This window comes from Silene latifolia, chromosome 2 (assembly GCF_048544455.1).
Source record: "Silene latifolia isolate original U9 population chromosome 2, ASM4854445v1, whole genome shotgun sequence".
NCBI lineage: Eukaryota > Viridiplantae > Streptophyta > Magnoliopsida > Caryophyllales > Caryophyllaceae > Silene > Silene latifolia.
Window position 1 is genome coordinate 2,396,931 of NC_133527.1, and position 16,060 is coordinate 2,412,990.

At 40.0% G+C, this 16,060-nt stretch overlaps 1 protein-coding gene across 3 annotated transcripts; it reads left to right on the plus strand.

The window, feature by feature from the left end:
• Positions 1–219: 219 nt before the first annotated feature.
• On the plus strand, positions 220–6,554 carry LOC141642011 (uncharacterized). 3 transcript variants are annotated; one of them, XR_012543152.1, is made up of 9 exons: positions 222–350; positions 535–624; positions 1,449–1,540; positions 1,911–1,978; positions 2,093–2,199; positions 4,053–4,102; positions 4,686–4,768; positions 4,850–5,068; positions 5,921–6,554. XR_012543152.1 is itself a non-coding variant. In XM_074450666.1 (8 exons), exons 2-8 carry the CDS (start codon positions 567–569, stop codon positions 4,962–4,964), a joined length of 573 nt encoding a protein of 190 aa, XP_074306767.1. In that variant the 5' UTR covers positions 220–350; positions 535–566; the 3' UTR covers positions 4,965–5,346. The 3 variants fall into 3 exon arrangements, 2 of the variants coding, with proteins under 2 accessions (XP_074306767.1, XP_074306768.1); XM_074450666.1 differs by lacking the exon at positions 5,921–6,554 and having other exon boundaries at positions 220–350; positions 4,850–5,346; XM_074450667.1 differs by lacking the exons at positions 222–350; positions 535–624; positions 5,921–6,554 and adding an exon at positions 1,351–1,360 and having other exon boundaries at positions 4,850–5,346.
• Positions 6,555–16,060: the final 9,506 nt, after the last annotated feature.

Sequence of the window (16,060 nt, forward strand, 5' to 3'; positions counted from 1 at the left end):
TTTGACTTATTTAATTTATCGACTTTGATCTTTATGTTAACATGTAAATGCCCGTAATCTTAGTACGCAACCAATGATGAATTATTCATAAGGTGAGCTTACTATATGTTTTGATATTTTATAAAATTTCAATTAATAAAAATACTAAAAACATCAACTCAAAACAAAACATCCCGTGAATTTCACGGGTCACAAAACTAGTTTACAATTAGAAATCTGTCAAACTAAAATCGTAATTTGCCTTCAATCAGAAAGCCCTATTTCTCTCTGCCTCTCTTTCTTCCACTCTCTCAAATCAAACTCAATCGCCATTTGTTCATAAAATTTCAAGCTTTTATCAATTAAGATTGGTATATTTATCCTTTCTTCATCAAATACCCTCTTTATTGTTTACTTTTTTCGTGTATATAATGTTATTTGTCTTTTGTTTTTTGATTTATACTTGATGAATTCGCTTTTATTGTTACATTTGATTGAAATTAGTGTTTTTTTTATTAGGGTTTGTTATTAATTTGTTCAATTTTGCTTTTCTAGATTGTTGGGGTCAATTGTTACTCTCCGAAATTATGTGGGTTTCAAGAATTTCTAGTTTTGGAGCTCAGGCAATCAAGAAATTAACTCAAGGTTAGTTTTTCTTTCCTCAAATCCCCATTTTTTAACGTTATTTAATCATTTATGCTCATTTCAGTTTTAGCGACCGCCCCTGCTAGCCCCCTAGTTCCGCTTCTGTCACTAGTGATATAGGTAGCAGCCTACCCTTTTGTAGATACATTTTACATTTTTTTTAATAATATCTTGAAGTTACAATATGAAGAATTTGTTGCCAAAGCTCTTTGACACGTGTATCATTCCGTTTCAGTAAAAGCGGCCCTTGATGAATGTTCAGTTTAGAAGTGGGTGGTAGGATAATAAAGTCTTAAGTTAGTTTGGTGGTGGCCTGGTGGGCGTTTTACGGTTTAGTTTCTTTCGCTAAGGTGGAAATGGGAGTCTGGGAGGAGGTACTTGTTGAACCTGAATGCACCCTGGAAATGTTTGTTAACTAAATGTCTATGTTTTTTGTGGCTTATACGGGGAGGTATTCATTTCGTAGTTGCCTATTTAACGATTAAATCTGTAGTGTTACAAGATGCCAATTAGCTGCGTAAATGGGTCAGCCAAATTTGTGGCGAACATGTTAATCATTAGGAGTATAATGTAGCTACTGTTTCGTGCAATGCATGCTAGAGTCTAGCTCGTGATAGATTCATTTTCAAGAGTTTTTATGATTCTGCTAGGTGCAGTAGGTGAAGCTCTACAAATGCTAAATGCAATTTCGAATGTAAACTTCTAGGCCAATATTGGATGCTATCTCAAATGACTAGTGAGTCTTATTTTATGAATTGTATGCTTTATGGATCAACGTACCTCGATCAACAGAACTCTTGTTACCCAATTTTTCCTTCTCCTAGGTGTCCTAGGGCAAGGAGCATATACTCCGAGAAACTCATATTTTCATGCACGTGCTTGCAGGGGAGTACAATCCTCATTACGCTCTTTACAGGTCTGCATAATCTTCTTTGATTTGTCTTTAGTTTGAATAGTATCACTAGGGTCAAAGGTGGCAATCAGGTCAGATGGGTAAGTTTCGGGGTGGTCATAGGCGGGTTGGTCAATTTGGTTTCGTTTTTGTTAGTATTGAAGGTCTACTACAATTTCTAGAGATGGAGTCCTCACTCATTGGCCTGCTATTTACTGCGTAGCATTTAGTGAGTGACTACGCGGAATGCGCTAGTGTTATGGCTTGAGTTTTGAGGGGTGGATTAAAAAAGTTAGTCGCCGTCTTAGTGCTCATGCTCATGTGTTGTTGGACTCACTTGGACTCATCTTTTTTTTGTTTTTTTAATAAAGTATTTTTGTGCTTTTCGTTACAGATGCATCGATATCTTTGTACTGCTATTGCCACTGATTCACGCAAGGATGAAAATAAAGACCAGAAAACGTAAGTGTAAATTCTCTTATTGTTCCCCTTGTTTGATAGGAAGCTACTTGCTGTAATATTATGCAATGTTTTTTTGTTGATAATATACCTCTAATCCTGCTTGCATTTCTGCAGGATAAATGTGACATTTGTCGAAACAGATGGATCGGAGAAACATGTCAAGGTGCCTGTTGGTACAAGCATTTTAGAAGCTGCACATTCAAATGATATTGAGCTTGAAGGCAAGTATTATACATTGGGCATGCTTAACTTCATGTATGTGATGTATGTGTTGTCCTTGGACAAAAAGTTCTTTTATAGACGATTATGTCATAAGCACTTCATATATCTTCTATGGAGTATAATTTCGCCTTTTCAGTGAATTATGTTATTTGGTATCTAAATAAGACATTGCTAAGATAACCATTTTCTTAAATATCATTGTCCTCCCCCTTTTCTCGCCTTAACTCTTTTTAGGAATGGTTCATATTAGCTTCCCCAAGCCGTTTTAGGAATGAGGCTTCTTCTTGTTGGTGATCAATTAGCTTACCTATACACTTCCCTAAGTTCATCCATAAGTAAGGTGATTTTTTTCCCCAGTTTTAGGAGCATGTGAGGGATCTTGTGCATGCTCTACATGTCATATTGTCATGTTATCGTCATGGTAAACAAAACAAAACTTAATTACCAATTACGTGTATTACATTACGATAATGTGAAATGACTATAAATAATCAAGTAATATACCCCATTCGTGTCAATCATTTGTTTACATTTGATTAAAATATCCCCCAGACCCTCACAAAGAATTCAGGAATTAAATTCAGGAAAGTTATAACCCCATTCTTCTCAATTTAATGCCATTCGTCTCAATCATTTCCCTGAATTTAATGCCAAAGATTCAACAATTTATTAACATGTTTCCACATTTCCATTAAACAATTCATTAACCCCATTAACCCCATTACAAAGGTACTTCGTTTCATCTCTTCTCTATTTTGTTGATTTTTGATTAAGTTATAGCAACTTTTCCCTGAATTTTATGCCAAAGATTTAATCTTTTTGTGTATTTTTAGCTGCCATTTAAGAATTCTTGCCAATTACTTTGTTCTATGCCAAAAACTCACTTAAATTGTTGATCTTTTCTATTGAATTGATTGGAATTAGAGGTTTTCAATTAGTTTTTGTTTAATTTTGTTTCTAGATTGTTGGGATCACTTACTATTCTCCAAAATTATTTATGTGGGTTTCAAGAATTTATAGTCTTGGAGCTCAGGCAATCAAGAAATTAACTAAGGTAGTTTTTGTTTGCTCAAATCCCCATTGTTTGTTCGTCCCAATCATTTGTTAAGATTTTTTTATTCTTTGTGAGAGATATTTTAATCAAATGATTGAGACGAAGGGAGTATATTACTTGATTATTTATAGTCATTTCACTTTATCGTAATGTAATTCCCCGTAATTGGTAATCAAGTTTTGTTTTGTTTATGGGAGCGATTTAAGCTTAGTTTGTGTAGCTGCACAAGCGGAACCAGGATTTTTAGTTAGGGGGATGTACAAGTAATGAAATAAGGTAAACTAGAAAAAATCAGAAAATTTTAATAAAAAATTTCAAATTTTCATTTTCCAGCGGCGATGACATCCCCTGGTTCTGCTTCCCGCCACTGGGTAAATGGTCGATATAGCCTATAGGTTACATTCTACATTTTATTGTTTTTTTTTTAATATATTGAAGTTTAGAAGTGGATGGTAGGATAATGAGGTCTAAGTTAGTTTGGTGAATGATAGCGACATCATCTAGCATGAATATATGGTTGACCCGCAGGTTGTTTTTTCGATTTAGAGATTGTTCTTGGTAAAGGTTAGGCACTTCAGTATGGAAGTTTACCTGCTATTTTCTCTGTCAACCATTTTCTTAAATATCATCGTCCTCCCACTTCTCTGGCCTTAACTCTCTTTAGTAATGGTTCATATTAGCTGCCTCAAGTCGTTTTAGGAATGAGGCTAAGGCTTGTTGATTATAATCAATTAGCATACCTATAAACACTTCCCTAAGTTCATCCAAAGTAAAGTGTTTCTTTTTCCCCAATTTCAGGAGCATGTGAGGGATCTTGTGCATGCTCTACATGTCATGTTATCGTCATGGTAAGCCACTCAATATACAACTAGTATAGACCCGTGCATTGCATGTACGGTATATTTAGAGCTTTACTTTTTAGTGCATCATTTATTTATAGATTGTAAATTGACAATTCATTAATTTAACTTAGCTGTTTCTCATCATTGTATATTGATTTGAGAAAAAAAACACTGAAGTAACAAAATTAATTAAGAGATTTAATTAGATAGGGAAATATATTAAAATAGGGAAGTATATACTATATAGGGTATTATACCAAAATAGGTAATCTGTTTTAGGCTGGAAAAAATGGAGTTTTTCTTAATCTTTTTGTATATAGGGGATGAGTCTCGAATGAGACACAGTCTCACAGTGAGACCAACCCAAATATTGATATACTCCTTATATAATTATAACTTTATAAGGTTAATGGGTCGGCCTCACATGTAAGATCTCCTCATATAAGTTTCTGTGCTCAATATGTCAGTACTGCAAACGATTGCAGATTGCTTGTCGTTATCTTTGTCGTGTCTCTAGTACTCAGCTACTTGTTACAACTCCAGTGCCTATTTTTTTTTTAAAACGTAACAAACAAGTTCTTTTATTTAGGATATGGAGTACTACAGCAGACTACCGGATCCCTCTGATGAAGAAAATGATATGTTGGACCTAGCCTTCGGGCTTACAGAAACGTAAGTTTCTCTACTTTCTTCTTCTCCACTAAACCGTCACCACTCATCCTGGGTACTAGGCTTAAATCCTTGCATTTGTAGGTCCCGTCTGGGTTGCCAATTTGAAGCAACCCCTGAAATTGATGGAATTCGCTTAGCTCTCCCAGTTGCTACTAGAAATTTTGCTGTGGACGGCTATAAACCAAAGCCCCACTAGATTTGTCCACTTCCAGTCGCAGATATACAAGAGCATAGTGCAAATTGCATCGGCTTGAGTAGGGCCATTACCATCTTTTTACCTCCGATTGCTTCTATAGGCTGGTAAGTTATCTTTTTGGATGCATCAGTAGTTAATATATTATTGTCAAACATGACATGCAATAACATGAGTAAGAGCACACAGCTTTAGTCGGCGTGTAAGGATTGTCCATGATGGTCTGCTTTTGCGAACACCATTTTTCTCGTGAAGATATGATTTTTTTTTTTTTTTTCAAGGGAGATGAGGATATAATGTTTGCGTTATTGCGCTTGCTCATCAGTTTTACAGTCTGTATTATCCCAGGTAATTTTTGACGAAGTCAACTTTGAGTTTTAGGTGCCCCGTTAATTAGATTTATCTTGCAATTTTGTAAAACGTTGCTTTGAAATGCAGAATGGTTATTTACATATTTACCATTCTTATTCTTATGGAAAAAAATACTCGCTTTTTTTGGATTTGAAATTCGATGGAATAGAACCTTCTTTGTTTGTGCGTTTTATATTGCGGAGTACCAGCTTACTGATGCATTTATCTGTTCATTTTACTATTTTGGGTTATCCAACAACCTTCTTTTAATTTTCAGTACGTAATTAAAGTATTGTCCGCCCAGCCCAACCCCTCTTACATTATCGTAGATTCATAGACGACAGCCTTGGAGGCATTTGCCGATGTTTAAGATTGTGATGGTTGGTATATAGATATTTTGGGTTATCCAAAAACCCTCTCTTTTTATTTCAGTACGTGATTAAAGTAGCATCCATCCAACCCCTCTTACTCTATCGTAGATTTATAGACGACAACCATGGAGTTGCCTTGGAGGCGTTTGCTGATGTTTTAAAATGCGGTGGTTGCCGGTTGGTATACAGATAGAATCATATAGTAATATATATAGTAATCAAAATGGCTCATTGCAGAGCTGTTGACAGTTCTCTTCTCGCTAAGGAAGCTACCTAAAGAGGTGGACACGAATACTAGCGAGCAAGTCAATATGGCCGATGTTACATGTGTAGGCATATCCGAGGGAGGGACCGGGAAGGAGCCATTACCGTCACCCACGACACCGGCCTATGTGGCTAATGTGAGGCCTAGTACCGAGACCGAGAGTAAGAAGGATAATAACTCCCGATGATCTCGAGGATTCGTGTAAAAGTTTTGTGGACGATTTGATCGAGATGATGGTCGATGACGGAAAATTGAAGGACTTGGAGGAACCTTAAAAATCCCATATTTGTTGACTTGGTTAGTAGGTTTTATGTAGAGGTTTGCAATGGACTTGTTCTCTCCGTCTGAAGAGGATGAAAGTCATGATGTCACAAGTATTACATTTGATATGAAAACACATGTTCGTGGAATCCGTTTTAGAACACAAATTATAGAATAAGACCGTCGTATTCTTATATAGTGTGAGACGAAAATTTTACTATATGAGTGAGTATATGTTACTTGCTATCAATAACTGTGTTTTTTTATATGTATAAGGACCGTCTCACGCCTTACACGGTCTTGTACGATAATATTATTGAATGGTTATTAGACAGTTTCATGTTGAAATGAATTGAGATGATATGGCTTGTCAAGTCTTCATACAAATTTTCGGCACCCTCGCATACAAATTTTCGGCACCTTACACGGTCTTGTACGATAATTATCAAGTCTTCATACAAATTACTGCAACCGTATGTTAAAATACTGTAATTTTTGGTGTAATTACGGCATGAGCACTTTTTTTTCAATACTATTTTTGAGATCAAGTCTGAATCAGTCTAGTAAATTACGTCAAATTTACCAACTTATTTTGTTTGAGTATGATCAGTACGCTTGCGAAATGCGAATCAATTTTATTCCATGAGTTTACATTTCTGCCACTTCTTTGTAACTTTATCCTTTTTATCTTTCTATATACGGAGTATACACATAAAAAGAAAAATCGAGATTCTATCGATCTTCCTTTTAAAACCGTACGTTTTGTGTTTCATATCAAAGGCTAGCTACCTCTTTTTCTTATTTTGAATAACTACCTTTAAGTTAGAACATTTCAGTTAAGTTCAGGTCAATTCAGTTTAGTTTAGCTTTATTCAGCCCAAAATAACCTCACCACCATATAACTATAGAACTCGACAAATCAATAATATAGATATTATATGAGAAACTTACTTTTTTGAAATTCATCATAAATAACGAGAAATGAAAATACGAAGTTTTTAACTGAAATTTTCGCTCTCTTTTTGTGCGAACTTAAATTACGACTTACGAGTACATTATCACTAATTGCACTCATAAAATGTTATATATGGAAGAAGTATGATTTATGGGTTGCCTAAGTTAGTAAGTTAAATCTATTATATGAAAACGACTTGTAAAAAATTGTAAAAAAAATGGAAAAGGAATTAGATGGTGATGAACTCAAGAATTAAATCGTTGCACGTACAATAGAATCCGATACTCATCTATCATCTATTCCGTATTATTTTCTTTTATAAAGTGACTTTCATTATGGATATTAACTACGTACGAAGAAATAGTATAAGAATTCAACCAATGTATGATGTGACGCTTTTCTTCATTATAATCAGTTATTATCAAAAGGCCTTTTTTTCTTCATAAAACTTAAATATAAGTACGGAGTAATAACTTGAAGCTTGTTTAAATACTTGTTATTCCATTTCGTTATCACTAATACGTGCGTATGACGGTTTTATATAAGTATTAGTGTAAAATCACTAACTAATTAATTGACTTGACTATCTTTGACTCATTGAGTAACTCTCGAAGTATAGTGGTTGGCGGAAGTTATTTTAGTGGATTACTCATATTTAGGTACAATATCATTTGGTTTTTATAATAAGCAGTTTTATATAGGATTTGTTTTATAAAACGGTGTTATATGAGATTTTCTTTTTTTAAAAAGAGTGATAATTAGGAGAACTAGTTTTAAACCCGTGCAAAATTGCACGGGTATGTATTTGGGCCAATATTAATGATTTTGGATGATTTTTTTTTTTTTTTTTTTTTGCATTTCTATTGTAATTATCTAGTTGGTCTAAATCAGCAATCTACATAATTAATGTTTACACTTGTTTCAAATACGTGTTCAAATGCAATGGTTTAAGAGTAAATAATGTAATATACTATTGTAAATAAAATTTGCATACATAAAAAACTTAACACCCCGAATAAAGAAATAAAATTTAATAATCTACTTTAACACAGGTTAGTGTAACATCAGAATGTCAAAGGTTATATGATTTATTAGTGAAATTAGTGTGTGCTAGTAAGCGCATATACAATGAAGTACATGGATCGATAAATAATACTTCGTATTTTGTTTTGATAATTAAATATTTTCTATTTTTAACTAACAAATTCAAAGATGTCGTATTTATCATAAAATTTCGAATTGTTAAAATAAAATTAATAATCCGTATACAAATAAAATCAAAGTGTAAAGCTTGGGCTATTATCGCTTTGGACTCATTGTCAGTAAATTTATTGCATATGTATAAATATAGTTTTATCAAATTATTCGGAATTTGTAAAATTATTTCATAGTATTATTTTAATTTATTCCGATTTGTAATTCATCATACCACTTATATGCCATTAATTTAATTTATTCGGAATGTATAAAATTATTTCATAGTATTTGTTCTACGACGGAATTTGTAGGATATTTGTATTGGCGGAATTCTGAAGAAATATAATCCTTTGCACACTAACGGGTCCCACCATAATATATTTTTTTTTTAAAAAGGCTGAATTAATGAGGTGGCACGTTCTGGATTGAGTATTGTCTTCTGAATTAATAAAGATAAGATTTTTAACCATGGATGGTATTGGTACCACAAAAAGACCTTTGCTAAGATGATTACCCAATACTTAATGGCAATGGCATGAGTAGCTTATGACACACATACATACACATACACCAATATATTAGAGTAATGATAAAAAGGTCCTAATAATTAAAGCTGATTCAAAGTCGTGTATCATTATACTTCGTAATTATTTGCAATCATACATAATGAGTATTCATACCTAATAATAACAAAAATTGAGGCCATAATAATATAAATATATAGAGTCCCATAAAAATAAAAATGAGTAATAATACTCCTCTGCTTATAAAAATGAGTCCCATAATCCTCTAAGTTTAATCGTGTGGTTAAGTAGTTTGATCACTTGATGTTTACCACTACGGTTAAAAATCCTTATTATGTTCATTGGATGTATCACAGCACCGTACATCCTATTTAATAAGAAAATTGAAATTTATAATACTCCGTATTAGTCATAAAATTAAGCATAACTTGAACATGATAATATAAAAAATTTTAATTAAATAAAGTGTACGATGACATAATACACCTTTAAATTTTCATCAAGAAATTCCATTATCAATCATCGTATTATTATAGATAAGTAATCGATCTCTTGCTAACAGTCCTTGATGGCACGCCACGTACCAACACATACAAATGCAAGCCATATATAAAACCTGACTTTAATATTTGCGTTAAATGCATATGTCAATTAACTTAGTTTTTAAAGTCATAATAGGTGCTGGTTTCATACTTTCATAACCTAGATTTAAATTTCATTAACATCAAAATCAAAATCGTCTTTGTAAATTCCTTTACACTAAGAAAATAATATATTTGCATAAAATAATATGGAGTACTTAGAAATAAGGAACTAGAAATAAATATAGAATAATCGAAAATGTTGACTTTTTTTTTTCCTCTACCATTAATATTTCGGTAATGATAAATACAACCCTTAGAGTTGTATTTAAGAACTAAATTACTTACCAAAATGGAATTAAATTAGGAATTTAAGACACAATTACGCGTAAATTGATGTCATTAATGTTTGATTTACGGTTTTCCTTCCTTTTTTGGCACCTTAAATATTTATAGGGTTAACGAATCATATTAACTTTCTAAACTTATTGCCGACTATTTTGGTCTGAATTTTCAATAACACAAGTTACACAACCCCGTAATTAATTATTCACTGTACGAGTAGCTGTTTTCAATTAATAACTTTTGTCACCAATGTGATTAATTAAGCCCATAACGTTAAACAACATCCAAGTTATATATAATTAAGTACGGAGTATCTAACAACTACCCTCAGCTCAACTAAAAAATTAAATTGATAACAACTTAAATTAAGCTTAATGTGAGACATGCAGTCCGATAATAAATGAAATACTACAATGTACCATGCATGTTGTAAGGTTAAGATGTCAAATTCCTACGATTCGCTTATGTCATTGGCTCGTAGACCTTAAACTTTGTAAACTTGAGGATGTGATGTAAGCTTCGGTTTTACAATAAATTTGTGGTGAGACTATTTTATAATCCGAGGTGAAAATGTTACGAGAAGTAATATAATTATCAAATGGGTACTAATGATATAAAATGATTTACTTATAAAAGTTATCACATTAAACAACATGAAATGATTTACTTATAAAAGTTGTCACGTTAAACGACATGAAACGAGTATATAATTAATAGAAAGGTTGTTGAAAAATACATATATAGTAGTTTCTCAATGACTTAAGACATATTTATGTTAACGCATAAGCAAAGTAACAGTGTACTATGTACTAAGGTTTTGATTGCATAAAGAAGATAATTAACTACATCGAGTGGCAAATGGCAGAGCGGGGGGCTAGCACAAAGCGCTCGTCCCTACATAAAAATGAAAATTTCAAAATTTTATTTAAAGTTTTTGATGGGGCATATTCTGCACCGCTGACCAAGTCAACACACTGAGCAAGGTCAAAGATATCCACAGCAAGTCAACGACTTAGATAGCCTAGCCGATGCATCCCATCGGCCTGCCACCTGGGTCTCGGCGTCACAACCTGCCAGCCGGGACACACATCCGCGTACTCACATCCAAGACCCCTCGGCGGCGAGTCAACATTGTCCGCCGGCCTGCCATAGGTCCCTCGGCCGAGGGGTAGATCAGTCTTTCCACCCGCTAGCCACTTGGCCACTTGGCCACTACGTGACAAAAGGTGAAAGTCTATAAATACTCCTCAACCTTCATTGAGGAAAGGATCACACAATTATAACCTAAATACACTATTCATCTGGTAATATCTCCCTTATCTCTCTACAATACGCATCTAGCCAAGTAACACAGCTTAATCCTTTAAGTTTACTGACTTGAGCGTCGGAGTGAGTACGCTTGGCACACAACCAAGCCCTCAGTTCGTTCATTGTTGCAGGAGAGGCCGAGTGGGACGATAGGAGCAAGAAGGATTCAGCTCAAGACATTATTCTACAAGCCACGGGTGGTAACTAATCACTGCTCTGGAATTATACCCGGAACAATTGGCGCCGTCTGTGGGGATAGACACTAGAAGCTAGTCACATTCATTCCCAAACAAAAACAAAACTCAAAATAGAAACCCACCCAAAAAGCCGAGAAAATGTCGAAACAGCAAGACGCAGTCGTGACCGACGAAACCGCGTTCTACCAAGATGACGCTTTCAACAACTCCGGAGTCATGCAGCCCTCCACCGGCGGAGTAATCCAACCGGAGTTCGGGATGCCAATAATACCCGACGCGCCGGTGCCAACCAACCAGGTCACCATCATGGGGCATGTGGTTGACGTAGCAAAGCTAAAAATGCTCCTGGACCTAATCAGCAACACGCCCGCTCACACTGTCACACCGACAAGAGCGGCGGAAACCGTCCAGGATAACAGGGCCCAAAACGTGACTCCGAGAAATCTGAACGGAGCACTAGGAGAAGTTGACCCAGTCAAGACGCCGGGGGAGCCCAAAGTGGGCGCGGTAGACCTAAGTCCTTCCCACACTCGCGGGAGGACAGCGTCCCCGCCGCACGAACGAGGCACACCCCAAAGGAGCCAGAGGAGTCCGACTCAGCAGAGTTGGAGAAGGAGTCATAGTCGAAGAAGGAGCCCCTCCCGCTACGAGGGGAGAAGCCAAGATAGGGATGCGAGGAGCCGATCGCCACGTGTCATTCAACACGTGGTCAGGCAACCCCTCAACGCCTACGTCCTAGAAGTCCCGGTGCCAAACAAGCTAAAACTGCCACCCCTATCATACAAGGGGGATAGCGATCCAGCCGACCACGCTGAGGCTTTCGAGTCTTACATGTCGGTATGGGAGCAGCCCGACGAGGTCTGGTGCCGAATTTTCCCAACAACTTTACATGGGATGGCTCAGAGCTGGTACAAAGGGCTTCCCGATGGCTCGGTGTACTACTACGCCGACCTGAAGGGCGCTTTCCTAACCCAAAGACTCTGCAATAAGAGAAGGGCCGTAGAGACCTCCGACCTCCTAACTATCGACAGGAGGGGGCGAGTCTCTCCGAAGCTACGTGAAGAGGTTTGATGGAAAGGTCCAAAGAGATTCGAGAAATTAATCCCGAGCCGGCGGCCTTCGCGATGAAGGGCCTCCCGAGGGGAGCCTTAAAAACGAGCTCATCAAAAGCGGAGGCCTAGGCGGGACGCCGCCCGGGAAGCCGGCCGACCGTGCCATCAAGGTAGAAGACTATCACAAGACCTGGGTAGATCCCAGCCAAGCCGAGCACTCGAAAAGAGGAGTCACCGGCAGACAAACCAGACGAAGAACGCCCGACAACAACGGTTCGCGGTCCGATGGAAAACGCCGTGAGAATAATAGATCACGGTCGGACAGATCCGACCGGAGGCAAGACTCGGTGGGCGCCGGGTGGAATTCGGGAACGTACCACCGAGGCGGTATAGTGAAAAAACCCCCTCGTCGTATCGCCCGCCGAGGTCTTCGCCCTGAGCAAAAACGAGGGCCAGAAGTGGGAGAGACCCCCAAGCCAAAAAGTGACGGTGACACGAGCCAAGATCTTGAGTACCACGCCACACCGGCCATTTAACCAACGATCGCCGCCATCCGAAGAATGCCATAGAGGAACCGATCCGGAAGGAAGCCTCGGCAAGTACGTCGCAAAGGCCAAAAGACCGACGCCGGCAGTTCAGATAAAAAGTCCGTTTTCGAACGGATAGGAGTGATTCACGTTGTCATCGGGGGCAACGAGAACGGAGGGTCCGCTCATGGGCACAAACGACACCTAAACGAGCTATATCAGGCCATCAACTTTGTGCCCAACTCAGGGATCCCCTCTGCAAGCATCCCCGACATGACTATTGGAAGAAAGGACTACGAAGGGGTCATCGCCCCTCACAGCGACCCGCTCGTAGTCAATTTAGACATATCCAACCACCTGGTCAAGAGGTGCCTGATTGACACAGGCGCATACACGAACATCATGTTTAGAGAATGCTTCCTCGGCCTCGGCCTGAAGATCAAAGACTTAAGCCCCTGCACCAACCCGCTATACAGCTTTTCTGGGGCCGGCCTGGTACCACTGGGGTCAATTAGGCTCCCGGTGAGATTCGGCGAAAAGACGTCAGCCAAGAACGTCCTAGCCGAGTTTGTGGTCATCGACGGCTCGTCCGCATACAACGTCCTCATAGGCCGGGTCACCCTAAGCGAGGCCGACGCAGTGATGTCCATCCGGGCCCTAACACTGATGTACGTCTCGGACCGGGGGGAAGCGCATAAGCTCGTCTCCAAAGACGAGAAGGATGAGGTGATCAACGTCCAGATAGCTGCCCGAGGATGCAACATGCAGTCCCTCAAAGAGGCGAGAAAGTCCGAAAAAGGGAAGAGCCCGTCCTTGCAGCAGGAGGGCGACCAAATGGATACAACTAGGGGCTGACTGAGGAAGTGTGCCTGTAATGAGCCGATAGGGCATCGGTAATCTCGTAAGAATTTATGTAGCCGCGGAGGTGTCCAAAATATCTGTGGACACCCCAACGCATGTTTTCACCTAATGAGAAACCATCAAGCCTTCGATCAAAGCAAAATTTTCCCATCAGTTATCTACCAAGAGATAGACGCCGGCTCACACTGTCATACCGACAAGAGCGGCAGTCGTTATGAAGAACTACAGCGCCGTCGCAGTCACCCCAAGTAGTAGACGCCACGGCAGTCACCTCAAGAGGTAGACGCCGTCGCAGTCACTCCAAGTGGTAGACGCCACGTAACACGCTATCAAAGAACAGACGCCGGCTCACACTGTCATACCGACAAGAGCGGCAGTCGTTATGAAGAACTACAATGCCGTCGCAGTCACCCCAAGTAGTAGACGCCACGGCCGTCACCCCAAGAGGTAGACGCCGTCGCAGTCACTCCAAGTGGTAGACGCCACGTAACACGCTATCAAAGAACGTACGCGGCTCACACCGTCATACCGACAAGAGCGGCAAGCCGTTATGAAGAACTACAGCGCGTCGCAGTCACCCCAAGTAGTAGACGCCACTAGCAGATCACCCCAAGAGGTAGACGCCGTCGCAGTCACTCCAAGTGGTAGACGCCACGTAACACGCTATCAAAGAACAGACGCCGGCTCACACTGTCATACCGACAAGAGCGGCAGTCGTTATGAAGAACTACAACAGCGCCGCGCAGTCACCCCAAGTAGTAGACGCCACGACAGTCACCCCAAGAGGTAGACGCCGTCGCAGTCACTCCAAGTGGTAGACGCCACGTAACACGCTATCAAAGAACAGACGCCGCTCACACTGCGTCATACCGACAAGAGCGGCAATCGTTATGAAGAACTACAGGCGCCGTCGCAGTCACCCCAAGTAGTAGACGCCACGACAGTCACCCCAAGAGGTAGACGCCATCGCAGTCACTCCAAGTGGTAGACGCCACGTAACACGCTATCAAAGAACAGACGCCGAAGCTCTCACACTGTCATACCGACAAGAGCGGCAATCGTTATGAAGAACTACAGCGCCGTCAGCCACCCCAAGTAGTAGACGCCACGACGCCACCCCAAGAGGTAGACGCCGTTGCAGTCACTCCAAGTGGTAGACGCCACGTAACACGCTATCAAAGAACAGTACGCCACACACATCATACCGACAAGAGCGGCGGTCGTTATGAAGAACTACAGCGCCGTCGCAGTCACCCCAAGTAGTAGACGCCACGACAGTCACCCCAAGAGGTAGACGCCGTCGCAGTCACTCCAAGTGGTAGACGCCACGTAACACGCTATTAAGAACCAACGCCGGCTTCCCCGGTCAATCCAACAAGAGCCATCGCACATTACACTCGCAAAAACATTCAAAGTGTCTTGGAAGCGTTGAAACACAGTTGAGATACGCACTCAAAAACGGCCCCGGCCAAGCCGAGGCGAAAACAAAAAGGGCGCTCAATTAAGAATACAGGAAGACAACTCTGACAGAGATGAGATAAAGACCACGGCCAGGCCGCAGGCGAAAGAAACGAATTATTATTAGAAGATAAGTTACAAGATTTACAAGTGAGAAGAATACAGACGACGGCCCACGGACGGGGATAATCCGAGACACAACCTACTAAAAGTTGTACAAAAAGCAAAAGCTACAGTTATACCAAGAGATAGCGGGAAGGAAGAGCTGAGTAATTGGCCCACGGACAAATGAAATCGATCACCAAACTTGTTCTCATCAAGCAAAGACATGTTAGTGAGGAGTCAAACAGATCTGTCAGAACTTGCTCTCCTAGGCTCCCGCGCCGCCGCCATCGCATATCGGCGGCCGCATCTTCCCGAAGAGGGCAACCCAAAGAGCGGCTTCTCTAGCGGCCTCGGCCTTGGCCTCGGCATCCTCACCGCCCTCATCCTTTCGGCCTCTTCCTTAGCCACTCTAGCCCTCTCGGCAAGAAGAGCCGCTTTCTCCGCGGCCGCCTCCCCCTCCATCTTCGCCTTCGCCGCCTCTTTTGCCGCCTCCACCGCGGTTTTCTCCTTAGCCTCGACTCGTCATCAAGCGAAGACGTCGAACCCGTCCCACGGGAAGGAGCCATCAAGAGGGAAAAGCTCCCCGATAACTTCCCCGGCAAGCATCTTCGGCCAAGTCCCGGAACTCGGCGCACAGTTTGGGAAGCATGACGGTTTGGAGCATATCGACGTCCGCCTCCTTTTGCTTGATGATGGCCTCTTTGCCACGAATCGGCTCGGCACTGGGCCTTAAACATGCCC